Source organism: Psammomys obesus, unplaced genomic scaffold (genome assembly GCF_907164565.1).
Source record: "Psammomys obesus unplaced genomic scaffold, mPsaObe1.curated_primary_1811, whole genome shotgun sequence".
NCBI classification, from domain to species: Eukaryota; Metazoa; Chordata; class Mammalia; order Rodentia; family Muridae; genus Psammomys; species Psammomys obesus.
In genome coordinates, this window is record NW_026591643.1 from 3,348,836 (window position 1) to 3,361,963 (window position 13,128).

Below are 13,128 nucleotides of genomic sequence, written 5' to 3' on the forward strand. Positions count from 1 at the left end.
ATATATATATATATATATATATATATATATATATATATATATATATGTGTGTGTGTGTGTGTGTACAAAGACTTGAATATCCAACCAGAATCAAAGTGTTGGAGGAGAAGCTGGAAAGCTGGCTGAAGTGTTAGCGCACCTGCTGCTCTCTCAGAGGGCCTGAGCTGAGTCTGTAGGGCACACACAGCGGCCCACAAACATCTGTGCCTTAAGTTCTAAGCAAATGGATATGTACAGTTATACACAGCACAACAAAAGAATATATAGAATATTAGCATCAATTATCAGTTATCTCTGATCCAAAAGATGCTTTTTTCCTTATTTTTCTAGATTGCTTGAATGTTTGACTATGAGCAGGTTTCTTATTTGTGATCCATAAAACCAAATTTCATTGAAGAAACTCTAATAGTCTGAAATATAGCTCAACAGTACAGTACCTGTTTAGCATGTTTAAGGCTCTTAAGCTGACATCCAAGAAGAAAAATGAAATGTTATTATGTCCTAAATTAAGTAGTATGTGCAGGAAATGTTCTTGTATTAATGTGGAAAATTCTAATTCAGTAAATTTATAAACACAGTTCCTATAATAATCTTTCAACTTAGGAAAAAAAAAAAACTGGCTGGGCATGGTGGCACAAGCCTTTAATCCTAGCACTCAGGGAGGCAAAGGTAAGCAGAGGCCAGCCTGGTCCAAGACAACCATGGCTCCACAGAGAAACACTGTCTCGAAAAAACAAAACAAAACAAACAAACAAACAATGGGAAAAAAGCTGAAGAATTCTTGGCCTAGAACAAGAATACAAGCAAAATTGTCCTGGTATTGAAAAAAATCTTGCATTGTAAATACTTACCCTTACACCAACAGATCATCTCTCAAAGAAGATCACTTCGTAGCAGACAGGGTCCATTACTACTGCTCAAAACACAGAGAGCACCTGCCCGCCAGCCCCCAGGGATGTATCTACAACACAACCCCTGCACTCGAGGCTCAGGGAGCATGGTGGGGCGAGGGGAAGGGACTGTAAAAGCCACCAGACAGGAAGTCTGCTGTGCGACTTGTCTCCTAGAGGTGACAAGGAAGCCGCATCCACCGTATCTATTTCAACATGTGCTGCCTCAGCAAGGACAACATCAACAAACATGCTAATGGAGAAGAGGGAAATCTCACAAGCTCCTGCTCTTAGACAGAGCCATCAGCAATTAACAACAGCTGAGCAAGGAAGCGTGAGCCTTCCCCAGAGTCGAGTCCCGTTTCTCCAATACCAAAGTGGTCAGCCCTGAAATCATATGCACAGAAGCAACACTAAACAGCACCAGCAAGTTGTGTGTGTGTGTGTGTGTGTACACACCCACAAATGCATATAAAAGGCTTTTGATTTCTGTCAAAACAACAGCTAAATCTAGCGATTTCTTGTACTCCTATCACATTGAGAATTCAGGGCGGATACAGAATCTTATCTTAATTGTGAAAATAGTTATGAGGGGAAAAAACGTTACTTCTTGCTTTTTTGAGAGTCTCCCTGTGTAGTCTAACTTCCCACTGCTAGAATTATAAGAATGTGATCCCACGCACAGCTCAGTCAGTATCTTTTCTAATGGCGTAACTTTCAATGTTTCCAAATGAAACTGTCTTTATTATTAAGCCTTTAAGAACAAATTACATATGCAATTCTAATAAAATATAATAAAATGAAAAAATTGATGGTTCTTATAAAGTACAGAAAAGTAATTTTAAGTTATGATGCCATGTTTGTATAATTATTCTTACAGATGTCTTAAATACTTACAGCCTGATTAGGCAGATTGTCAGTCTTAAGTTCTCGGTGATTGGAATACTGGATATAAACAGGCTGACTTCGAAGATGAGGAGTAACAGGAGTATAATAATTTATCATAGTAACAGCAGCTTCTTCAGAAGCCATTTCTAAAAAGGCCTGCAATAAACACAAAAGATGGTTAAGAATCATTCTACATTGGCCTAAACTTGTGCTTTTTCAGCATACAGGACACTGTCCCCAGGACGATAAAATTAATTTGGAAAATTTGGTCCAATAAAGGTTTTCAACGTGGGAAACTGCTATTTGATTAAATATTTTCTGCTGAGTTGTCTGTCGTTTTACTTCTGCTTCTTCAAATGCCTAAAAATAGTTATAAAGGCAAAAATAAATGTTTGCATCACTATTACAAATGAATTCTTTCAGGAGCTATGATCTAATTTTTTTTTATTTTTATTTTTTGTAAAACGGGGGCTAAATTGCTAGAGTACACAAAAGAAATGCTAGAATTTCATTCAATACAGCCAAGTAAGAAAGTTAAAAACAAAAGGCCAGTGTGAATGTAGTGGTGCACACTTTTAACCCCAGCATTGGGAGGCAGAAGTGGGGAATTGCAGCCTGTTACAGAGCATAGTGAGAGCCTGCTTTAAACTTGCCAGGCCACAGAGGAAGAATGGGAGGAAACAGGCAGGGGCCACAGCCATGATACAAAGTAAAATAACTGTAATAAATATACAAATAATAAACAACAATAAAGAAAACAAAACAAAAACAAAAACAAAACAAAATAAAACAGGCATCACTTGGTTAAATAGGGAAATGAATGAAGAATGAAGAATGAATGAATGAATGGATAGATAGATGAATGAATGAATGAATGTGAGGAAAGCCCAAAAGCCTGTTAGAGAATGGAAAAAGGGGATAGTTTTGGTTGAAAAGTACTCTCTCTACTTAACTTTTTGTTTGGTTGGTTTGGTTTTTGAGTCTATGAGTTTTTCTATGTAACAAGCCCTGGCTGTCCTGGACTTTTGTGTAGACCAGGCTGACTTCGAACTCACAGAGCTTCACCTGCCTCTGCCTCCCAAGTATTTCTTACAAACACAGATGTGGCCAGGTGGTGAAACATGTCTTTAATCACAGCACTTGGGAGGCAGAAGCAGGTGGGTCTCCGAGTTCAAGGCCAGCCTGGACTACAGAATGAGTTCCAGGACAGCCAAGGCTATATAGATGTACCCTGTCTCAAAAACGAAAAACAAACAACAACAACAAAACACAGATGTCCACATATCTATCCCATTTCACAGAAGATCTGGAGATGTTAGAAAACTACCTTCAAACCCTCCAAATAAATATTATTTTTAAAATAAGATGCAAAGGATCAATTATTAAAATTAGGAACATACAGAAACTCCCTATATTAGGTCAGTACTGATTTGATTCATCCAAGTGGCACTGTACTAATACAAGATGGGAACGGCATGGGGAAAGCAGAGATGGAAGAAGCTTCTTGACTTTTCATGTCTTATCCTATGCATAAATTCTAGCTATATAGACTGCTGTAAGTTCTGTGATGGGATTAAAACAGCAATGAGAACTTTTCTAGTTATTGCTATTGCATTTTTTTTTTTTTTTGAGGTTTCTGAAACTGAGTTTTTCCTAAGGTGAGTCAGGAAGCTTCATTTCCTGGCAGCTGACAAAATGTGGTAACCATCATGCTCATTGGAAGAATTGTATGCCTACTTGTGTCATATTTTTGGTGGTCCTGAAAATCTTGTGTACTCAGCATTGTAATGAAGAGGACATCAAATCTAGACCTTAGAAAAATTTTAACACATGGTAATTTGCTACCTGTTTCTTCTACTTTTCTTGAGAAGTTTTGTTTACAAATAACGTGGACATGAAACTGGATAATGTCTTATTCAGTTCGTTTTGTTTAACAGACAGCACCCCTGTTAGAATTTAGATGACCCTGCTGAGATTCAGAGACATCAAATAGCACTCTGTAATACCCAGTCTGTGTGCTTACTCATTTCTTAGAGTTGGTACACGGCTATCACTTCTAGTTCCTGCCAATAAAAATTCTATGGGTTGCATGTTTGTGTCTGACATTAGTTGTCTGAGAGAGACAGTGTACATGTAAGGCCACACTTTTCTTTGCATTTACTGTTTCTGTGAGTTAACTTTTGTTGTTGTGTTGTTTTATTTTGGTCACAGAGCTCTTTAGTAATATACTTCATCAAGAGATTCTGATGTCACTAATAACACTTATGAAGGTGTGATGTTGAAGAGAAAGGTCAGAATAATTTCATCAGCTTTCTCCCTCAGTAGTGACTTTGGGTTATAACTTTCAGATTATGAAAGTACAACTCCTTACTAGTTACTCCAGAAAAACACCAAAATGCCTTGTTTAGATTCCATGTAGAAAGTTCATTTTTTTCTTTACCTTTTTAAAGATGTTTTTAAGAATTTGTATGTGTATGTGTGTTCTGTCTGCATGCATAGGTGCACCATGTGCATGCCTAGTTCTTTCGGAAGTCAGAGAGGATGTGGATTACCTGAGAGGAGAGTTAGGAGTGTGAGCCGCCTAGTGGTCCTGGGAACGAAATTAGCCAGTGCTCTTCACTTTGTTTATTGTGAGACAGGGGCTCTCTAGTATGTAGCTCTGGCTAGACTGAAACTTACTATGGAGACCAGGCTGGCCTGGAACACAGAGATCCCTCTGCTTTTGCCTTCTGAGGGCTGGGGCTAATGTTAACTGCCACCTTGCTAGCAACGCCAATGTGTTTAACCATGCTGGCCTTTCACAGACATCCATCCACCTGCCTTTGCCTCCCAAATTCTGAAACTAAAGGAAGTGCACCACCGTGCCTTTCTGTCTTGCCATTTTTTGTGTTTAACAAAGTATATTACAGATGAATTATACATTATAGATTACAGATGAATTTTAAATGGCTTCTGATTATGGCTGTTTACCAAATGCTATTTTATAAAGAGAAAAAAAGGACTGTGTAGGAAAAAAGTTTATGTAGATTTTGGCCATGTTTTTGTCGCACACATTTGAGTGCTCAGTGTGGTGGACATGTTTACATTGTCTTTCCATCAGCCATCAAATGAGGCAGGCATGAAGAAGGAGGGAGTCTGTTGCCAACTGCGTGGGATAGGTAATAAATACGTGTCCTCCAGCGCTCAGGAGGCTAAGGCAGGAAATTTCTGAGTTCACGGATCGCCTGGCCTACAGAGTGAATTCAAGAACAGACAAAATAAGTAAATAGATTTTTTTAAACATTAGGAGAAAATTTTGATTTTTAAATTTTAATATGTTATGTTGGAATATGGTATAAAAAGACATGACAATCTTTATGGAGGTTAACAAATACCTAAAAAGTACTTTCAAATTACCTAAACCCAAAGTCATAGTAGAATGGTAGCTGATAGAGACCAAGGAAAGAAGGAACTGGAAAATTGTTCCTTAAGACAGGGAATTACAGTTCAGAACAGTGAAAAACTACCAAGGATGGATGAGGTAATAGTTGTCTCTAACAACCATTAAAATGTATACTTAACTCATTACTTAAAAATTAATTTTTTCTGTGTATCTTACAATTTAGGAAGAAGAGGGTTAGAGAGAGGGTTGCTATTTGACTTCTCTAAATCTTAGCAATCTCCTCTAAATTCTAACAGGGATGCTGTTTGTTAAACAAAATCAGACATTATCCAGTTTCATGTCCACATTATTTATAAACAAAACTACTCAAGAAAAGTAGAAGAAACAGGTAGCAAATTACCATGTGTTAATTTTTTTCTAAGGTCTAGATTTGGTGTCCTCTTCATTACAATGCTGAGTACACAAGATTTTCAGGACCACCAAAAATGTGTTAAAAGTTAGAATTTTATTCTAGTAGGCTCTTAGTTGACACAAGAAAGCAATTCTTCCTAGGAGCACGACAGTTACTACATGTGTCAGCTGCCAGGAAATGAAGCTTCCTGACTCACTTTAAGAAAAGCTCAGTTGAGCCGGGTGTGGTGGTGACGCCTGTAATCCCAGCACTCAGGAGGCAGAGGCAGGCGGATTGTCTATAAAGCAAGTCCAGGACAGCCAAGGCTACACAGAGAAAACCTGTCTCGAAACACTGAAAAATACAAGGGTTTTGTCCTCCCCTTGGTGGGGGAGGACACAGAGACAAGAATTTTTTTCAGGCTAAAAAGGCTTCTGAATAACAAAAAATAAAAATAAAAAATTTAAAAAGTCTAGAGTGAAGAAATACACTAATGGGGCCTGGAAAGATGTCTCAGAGGTTAAGAGACATCTGGCTGCTCTTCTAGGGGTCCTGAGTTCAATTCCCAACAACCACATGACGGCACACAACCATCTATAATGAGATCTGGTGCCATCTTCTGGCTTGCAGGTGTACATACATAATAAATAAATCTTTAAAAAATAAAAAAAATACACTGATGGGAGAAAATATGTGCTAACTATTTATCTGATTAGAAGCTGTTATACAGAATAAAGAAATCCAAAAATTCAACTGCAACACGAAATAAAACAATAAAATGATTCTATTTTTTAAACTGGGCAATATGACTGGGCCTGTTTGTCCACAGCTCTAAGGCGAAGGCTGCAAAGCTCAGGAGTTAGAGCGCTGGCACTATACCCAGGTATAGTTCCAGAAGGTAGGCGGTGGAGGCAGGAGGTTCTCAGAATGCAAGGTTGAGAAGACAGTCTGACCCATGCACGGTAGGTGGGGGCGGATAAAGACCTAAACACATGTTTAGGTGTTTGTTTTGTTTTCAAAAGAAAACGAAGAGTCAGCATACATTTGAAAACAATGTTCACTACCATCATCAGGGAAGTAAAAATCAAACTTCTAATTAGCGGTTTGATAACAGAGCGTCTATTATCAAAAGAGACTATGAGCAGGGCCAAGCGTGATGGTACATACCATTAATATTAGAAATCAAGAGGCAGAAGCAGGAGGATCTCTCAAGACCAGCCTAGGGTACATGGTGAGACACTGTCTCCAAAAACAAACCCATGTACTGCTGGCAGGATCATAAACAGATGTAGCCATTATACAAGCAGAACAGATTCCGTCTTAAATTTAAAAAAAAAAAAATTAAGTAAACCCAACATATAATCTAGCAGTCCATTACTGACTATTCAAAAGCAACAAAATCAGAAGGTCATAGAGTCATTTGTACTCCATATTTATTGCATCATTACTCACAGCAGCCAAAACATAGCACCAAATTATATCTGTATATGATGAAATGATTCAGAATCCATTTTTAATCAATGGAACTGGAGATCGTCGTTTAGTGATCTATGCCAAGAACAGAAAGCTAAGCAGTGCACTAGCTCACTAATTTGTAGAATCTTTAAAAATGCTATCTCACACAAGTTAAGCATGGAGTGGTAGTTATCAGAGGCTGGGGAAATTAGTCAGATGAAAAACAAAAACAAAAACAAAACAAAATATCAGCGTGTTCACATCAGTAGTTCTCAACCTTCCTAATACTTTGACTCTTCATTAATACAGCTCATGTTGTGATGACCCCAACCATAAAATTATTTTTGTTTTGCTATTTCATAACTGTAATTTTGTTACTGTTATGAATTGTCACATAAATAGCTACTACACAGGATAACTGATAATATGACCCCTGTACAAGGGTTTTTCGACTCCCAAAGGGATTTTGACCCAGAGGTCAAGAACAGCTGGTCTAAGCTATCTTTAGGAGTAAAAGCTGCATTGTGCTTCTTTTCTCAGTTGGCTAACTAAACATACTTATAATATACTGTATCATTAAAAAGGCTAGAAAACAGAATTTTAAGTGTTTTCATCACTTAATAACACTGTCGAGAGGTAGCTCAAAGAGGTACGTGGCAAGCACGAACAAAGCCCTAAGCTCAACCCCTAATGCTGCTCCCTCTAGGGCCCCCATAAAAGAGACTGAGGGGGAGAATGTTTCAGGTGCTTTGAATATGATTTAAATATATGACGTACTCAGGAATTAAAATATCAAATGAGCTGGGCAGTAGTGATGCACTCCTTTATAATCCCAGCACTCAGGAGGCAGAGGCAGATCTCCATGAGTTGAAGGCCGGCCTGTTCTACAGAGTAAGTTCCAGGACAGCCAGGGCTATACAGAGAAACCCTGGCTCAAAAAACAAAAACAAAACAAACAACCAAAAACCCACATCAAATAGTATCCCATTTGCATACAGAAATTGTATATTTGCATGTATCCTGAAAGATTTAAAAACAAAGCAGTTAGCTGGGTAGAAAATAGGAGGTGGTATGAGAAGAGTTGGGAGAGAGCAAGAGTATGATCAAACTCTGTATGAAATTCACGAAAGTACCAAAAATAAGTATTAAAATTTAAAAAAATAATTTAATGTAAAACTCATTTGAGGGCTGGAGAGATGGCTCACAGGTTAAAAGCACTGGCTGTTCTTACAAAGGTCTTGAGTTCAATTCCCAGCAACCATATAGTGGCTCACAACCATCTATATTGAGATCTGATGCCCTCTTCTGGTGTGCAGGCATACATGCAGGCAGAACATTGTATAAGTAATAAATAAATAAATTTTTTTAAAAAACCTCATTGTATAATGAAGCTTCTCTTACATCTCTCAAATTGCTAAAGAAGCTACATGATAATTTTACAACTAAATAATTCTACAACTAGAATTTTTATAGTACTCAAGAATTTTTATGGAAGGAGGAGACAGGACATTGTTTTGGAATAGCCTAAAGCAACAAGTTACAACAGACAAAAGCAAAGGAAAATATTTACAGCAGTTAAAAAAGTAAATAAATTTAAAAAATCAGCTCTTAAAAGAAAAGTGGCCTATTGCAAACCAACCCACTAAAATACGTATGATTTATTTTCCACTATATATATATGTATATTACCTGCCTGTGTACAACTGCACCATGTCTAAGCCTGGTGCCTGTGAAGTTGTGGAGAGGTTATCGGCCAGATTCCTTGGAACTGGGTTGCAGCTAGCTCTGAGCCACCATGTAGGGGCTGGAAACTGAACCTAGGTCCTCTTCATGAACAAGTGCTCTTAACTGCTGAGCTAAATAAACCTCTGCCTTTTAAAAATGCTTGCTTGTTTCCACTTTTAGGACACTAACTGTTCAGTCATATCTGGTTAAATACTCAATTTTATTTTATAAATGAGGTAGCTCCCAAGTCTTTTTTTGTTTCATTGATTTAGTTTTGAGACAGGCTCTTTTTAAAAATTTTTTATTTTTATTAATTATAGTTTATTCACTTTGCATCCCAGCTATAGCCCCTCCTCTCTCCCCTCCAATTCCACCCTCCATTCCTCCCTCTTCTTCTCCTATGCCCCTCCCCCAGTCCAAAGATAGGGGAGGTCCTGCTCCCCCTCCATCTTACCCTAGCCTATCAGGTCTCATCAGGACTGGCTGCCTGCACTGTATTCCTCTGTGGCCTGGTAAGGCTGCTCCCCCCACTCAGGGGGAGGTGATCAAAGAGCCAGCCACTGAGTTCATGTCAGAGACAGTCCCTGTTCCCATTACTAGGGAACCCTCTTAGACACTGAGCTGCCATGGGCTACATCTGAGCAGGGGTTCTAGGTTATCTCCATGCATGGTCCTTGGTTGGAGTATCAGTCTCAGAAAAGACCCCTTTGCCCAGATTTTTTTGGTTCTATTGCTCTCCTTGTGGAGCTCCTGACCTCTCCAGGTCTTTCTATCTCCCCCTTCTTTCATAAGATTCCCCGCACTCTGCCCAAAGTTTGGCAATGAGTCTCAGCATCTGCTTTGATACCCTACTGAGTAGAGTCTTTCAGAGGCCCTCCGTGGTAGGCTCCAGTCCTGTACCCTGTTTTCTCCCTCTTCCTATGTCCATCCCATTTGCCTTTCTGAATGAAGACTGAGAATCTTACCTAGGGTCCTCCTTCTTGATTAGCTTCCTTAGGTGTACAGATTTGAGTATGATTATCCTATATTGTATGTCTAATATCCACTTATAAGTGAGTGTATACCATGAGTGTCTTTCTGCTTCTGGAATATCTCACTCAGGATGATCTTTTCTAGATCCCACCATTTGCCTGAAATGTTCATGATTTCCTTGTTTTTAAATGCTGAGTAGTGTTCCAGCACAGCCAGAGCTATATTAAAAGGCTGTGTCTCATGCGGTGGAGAGGCAGGGTCTTTTAACATAGCTCTGGCTATGCTGGAACTTACTATGTATGGAACTCACCAGGCTGCCCTTGAACTCACAGAGATTCACCTGCCTCTGCCTCTCCAGTGCTGGGACTAAAGGCATGTACCACTATGCCAAGCTATGCCCAACTCTTAAATCCCAACTCTTAAGGCCCATTAGATCCTTAGCTTATAATGTTAACTGCTTAGTTTGGAAAACTTGTTTAGTTGGACAAACGAAAAGTTAATTTAAAATTTCTCCATCAGGGTCACCTAGTAATTATAAGATATTTTTAAGAACCATCCTGTAGTAGAAAACAAAAGTAAGTAAAATACAAATTAGGTCTTAAAAAAGAAAATGACCCCAAATCAACAGGCAAGAAATTCTCCTGTTCATTGTATTAATTTTTGTTTATTCTCATACAAGGAAAAAAAAAATCTACTTAAAAACTAACTAGTGAAGCTGGTTCAGGTTATGCATGTCTATAATCCCAGCACATAGGAGGCAGAGGCAGGTGGATCTGAGTTCTAGGCCAGCCTCATTTACAGCGTGAGTTCTAGAACAGCTGAGGCTACACAGAGAAACCCTGTCTCGGGAAGAACAAACAAGCAAAAAACTAGCTTGTGGTGAGATAGTAAGAAAAGCTGAATAGCCATCAAGGTGCTATTGGTCCCAGATACTCGGAGGGCTGAACTTTAGAAATGTCACTCGAGTTTATGAATTTTCTATCAGCCACAGCAACACAGAGACCCTGTCTCAAATCACCTAGTTAATTCTTAAGTTAAAGAAAATAAAAATTGTATGAAATACTAACACCCAAAAGATAATCACTCAAAGTTGACCTCCAAATATTACATACCTGGCTTTTTCCTTTCAACATCAAAAGATTAGTTACTTTGCCAAATGGTAGACCTAATGATATGACCTCTGCTTCGGTGACATCACATGGAATTTTGCGAAGATGGAGAACACGAGAAGGCGAACAGGGTGGTCTATCTCCTTTAAATTTCTTGTTGTCATTCCCATTAGCTAAAAAACATAAGATTTTTTTTTAATTACTGAAACTAATTTGGGTTGACACATTGCATATCATCTGCATATCAGATTCAAAATTCATGAAGCTATAGAGTTGGTGAGAATCATGATTAATAAATGAAACCAACCTTCTCGTGATAACAACACTTGGTTTCCATTGTGGCCATAAAGTTTTTTAATTGCTGTCTGATTTTTCTGAGAAGTATTAGGGTAAATGAATTATATTGCTTTATAATCATGTATCATTTTCATGAGGTAAGCATGCAACGCAAGTATACCTTTTCTGTATTTACATACACAATACTTTAATTACAACTGCTTACAGTATTCAACACAGTGACGATCTGTACAGGTTTGCAGGCTGGGGCATAAGCAAAACTACATATACCATATACACCTATTATCTATGAAATCTAAAAGTCTAATTTATTTGTTTAGACAACCAGGAAAAAAAGATTTTTAAAAGACTTGACAAAAAAATCTGAAGGATGCTGGAAAGATGGCTCACAGGTTAAAAGCACTGGCTGCTCTTCCAGAGGGCCCAGTTTTATTCCAGCACCCACATGGCGGCTCACAATGTCATTACTCCAGTTCCACGGAATCTGACACCCTTGCAGACATACATGCATGCAAAACACCAATGCACATAAAATAAAAATAAATCATTTTTTATAATAATCAAATAAAAAGGACATAAACAATCGTGTGGAGATTAAAAGCCAAAAGCCTGCAAGATGGCTGACTGGGAACCTGTTGTCCAACTGGATGGCCTGAGTATGACCCTGAGAACCACTCGGTAGAAAGAGAAAGAGAGGATGGACTTTTGGAAGCTTTGCTCTGAGTGCACTGTTGCTCACTCTCCCCACACACACAGAATACAGAATATGGTCCCAACAAACAATAGGGCAATATTAATATAGTTTTTATAAATGTTTTATTTCACCAAGCAACACTAAAAATGATCAAATATCTTGTTTTGAAAAGTGTGAAAGTGTTTTTGTTTATTGACCTGTTTATTTATTTAGCAAATGCCAGGCAAATATTATACTATGACATTATATTCCCTAACCCTTGTATTTTTGGCAGTTTTGTTTCTTAAATGAAGCCCAGGCAAGCCTGAGACTCTTCCATCTTTCCATCATCACCTCACAAGTGAGAAAATTACAGCTGAGAGCCACTGTGCCAGGTTGTTTTATGTGTATACCAGAAGCATGTGCAGGTACCTTTGGGGGCCTGAAGGGCCTTGAGAGCTCTACAGGTAGAGTTACTGGCAGTCGGGAGCCTCCTAATGTGGGAACTGGCAACTGAATTCAGGTCAGCTGGAAAGTAGCAATCATTCATAATATGTTCTGTATACATGCACACCTGCACACCAGAAGGCGACACTAGATCTCATCACAGATGGCTGTGAGCCACCATGTGGTTGCTGAGAATTGAACTCAGGACCTATGGAAGAGCAGCCAGTGCTCTGAGCCATCCCTGCAGCCCAGCAGAAAATCTTAACTGCTAAGCCATCTCTCCAGCCCTGATGCTCAGGTTATTTTTATTATTTATTGTTGTTATTAATGTATTCTGGGTGGGCTCAGTGGCCCCCGTACTGGAGATGCTGAGGTAGGAGGATTAAGAGAGTTTAATGGCTGGTTAAACAAAAGGTTGCTTAGAAGAAAGGAAGACACACTTTAGAGCATGGGTATGGGTTTCTCAAAGAAGAGTCATAAAAAATAAACTATACGCAAGTGTCATCTATTATTTGATCTTTTGATATAATGTTGATAATTAGGCTTTAGTAATAATTCTTTATCAGTTTCTTTTTCTGTTTTATTTTATATGTTACCAACAACTATAATTATGCTTTTATTGTCATAAGGTTTTGTCTCCATTCATTGATGTAGTGACATATTTTATAATTTCCTGGTTTTGACCTGTTGTGTATGCATGGATTAAGCCAATGGGAGTATTATTTCAGTATGTTATGTTAACTCAAACAGAGAGGTAAGAGTGCTGTAATTCAAACACCAAACTACAGACTTGGGTATATTTTTAGATTTTTTTAAAAAATTATTTATTTATTTATTTATTTATTATGTATGCCAAGTTCTGCTTACATGTACACCTGCATGACACAAGAGGACACCAG

At 38.4% G+C, this 13,128-nt stretch overlaps 1 protein-coding gene across 4 annotated transcripts in view; it reads right to left on the reverse strand.

Moving 5' to 3' along the window:
- The window catches only part of Ptbp3 (polypyrimidine tract binding protein 3), an 81,464-nt gene that overhangs the window by 36,805 nt on the left and 31,531 nt on the right, over positions 1 to 13,128 (reverse strand). For all 4 annotated transcript variants that reach the window (XM_055611665.1, XM_055611667.1, XM_055611666.1 and 1 more), the window contains 2 exons: positions 10,816 to 10,985; positions 1,788 to 1,934 (listed from right to left, as the gene is read on the reverse strand). In XM_055611665.1, coding sequence (XP_055467640.1) covers positions 1,788 to 1,934; positions 10,816 to 10,985 — 317 coding nt within the window. The remainder of the gene's footprint in view (positions 1 to 1,787; positions 1,935 to 10,815; positions 10,986 to 13,128) is intronic.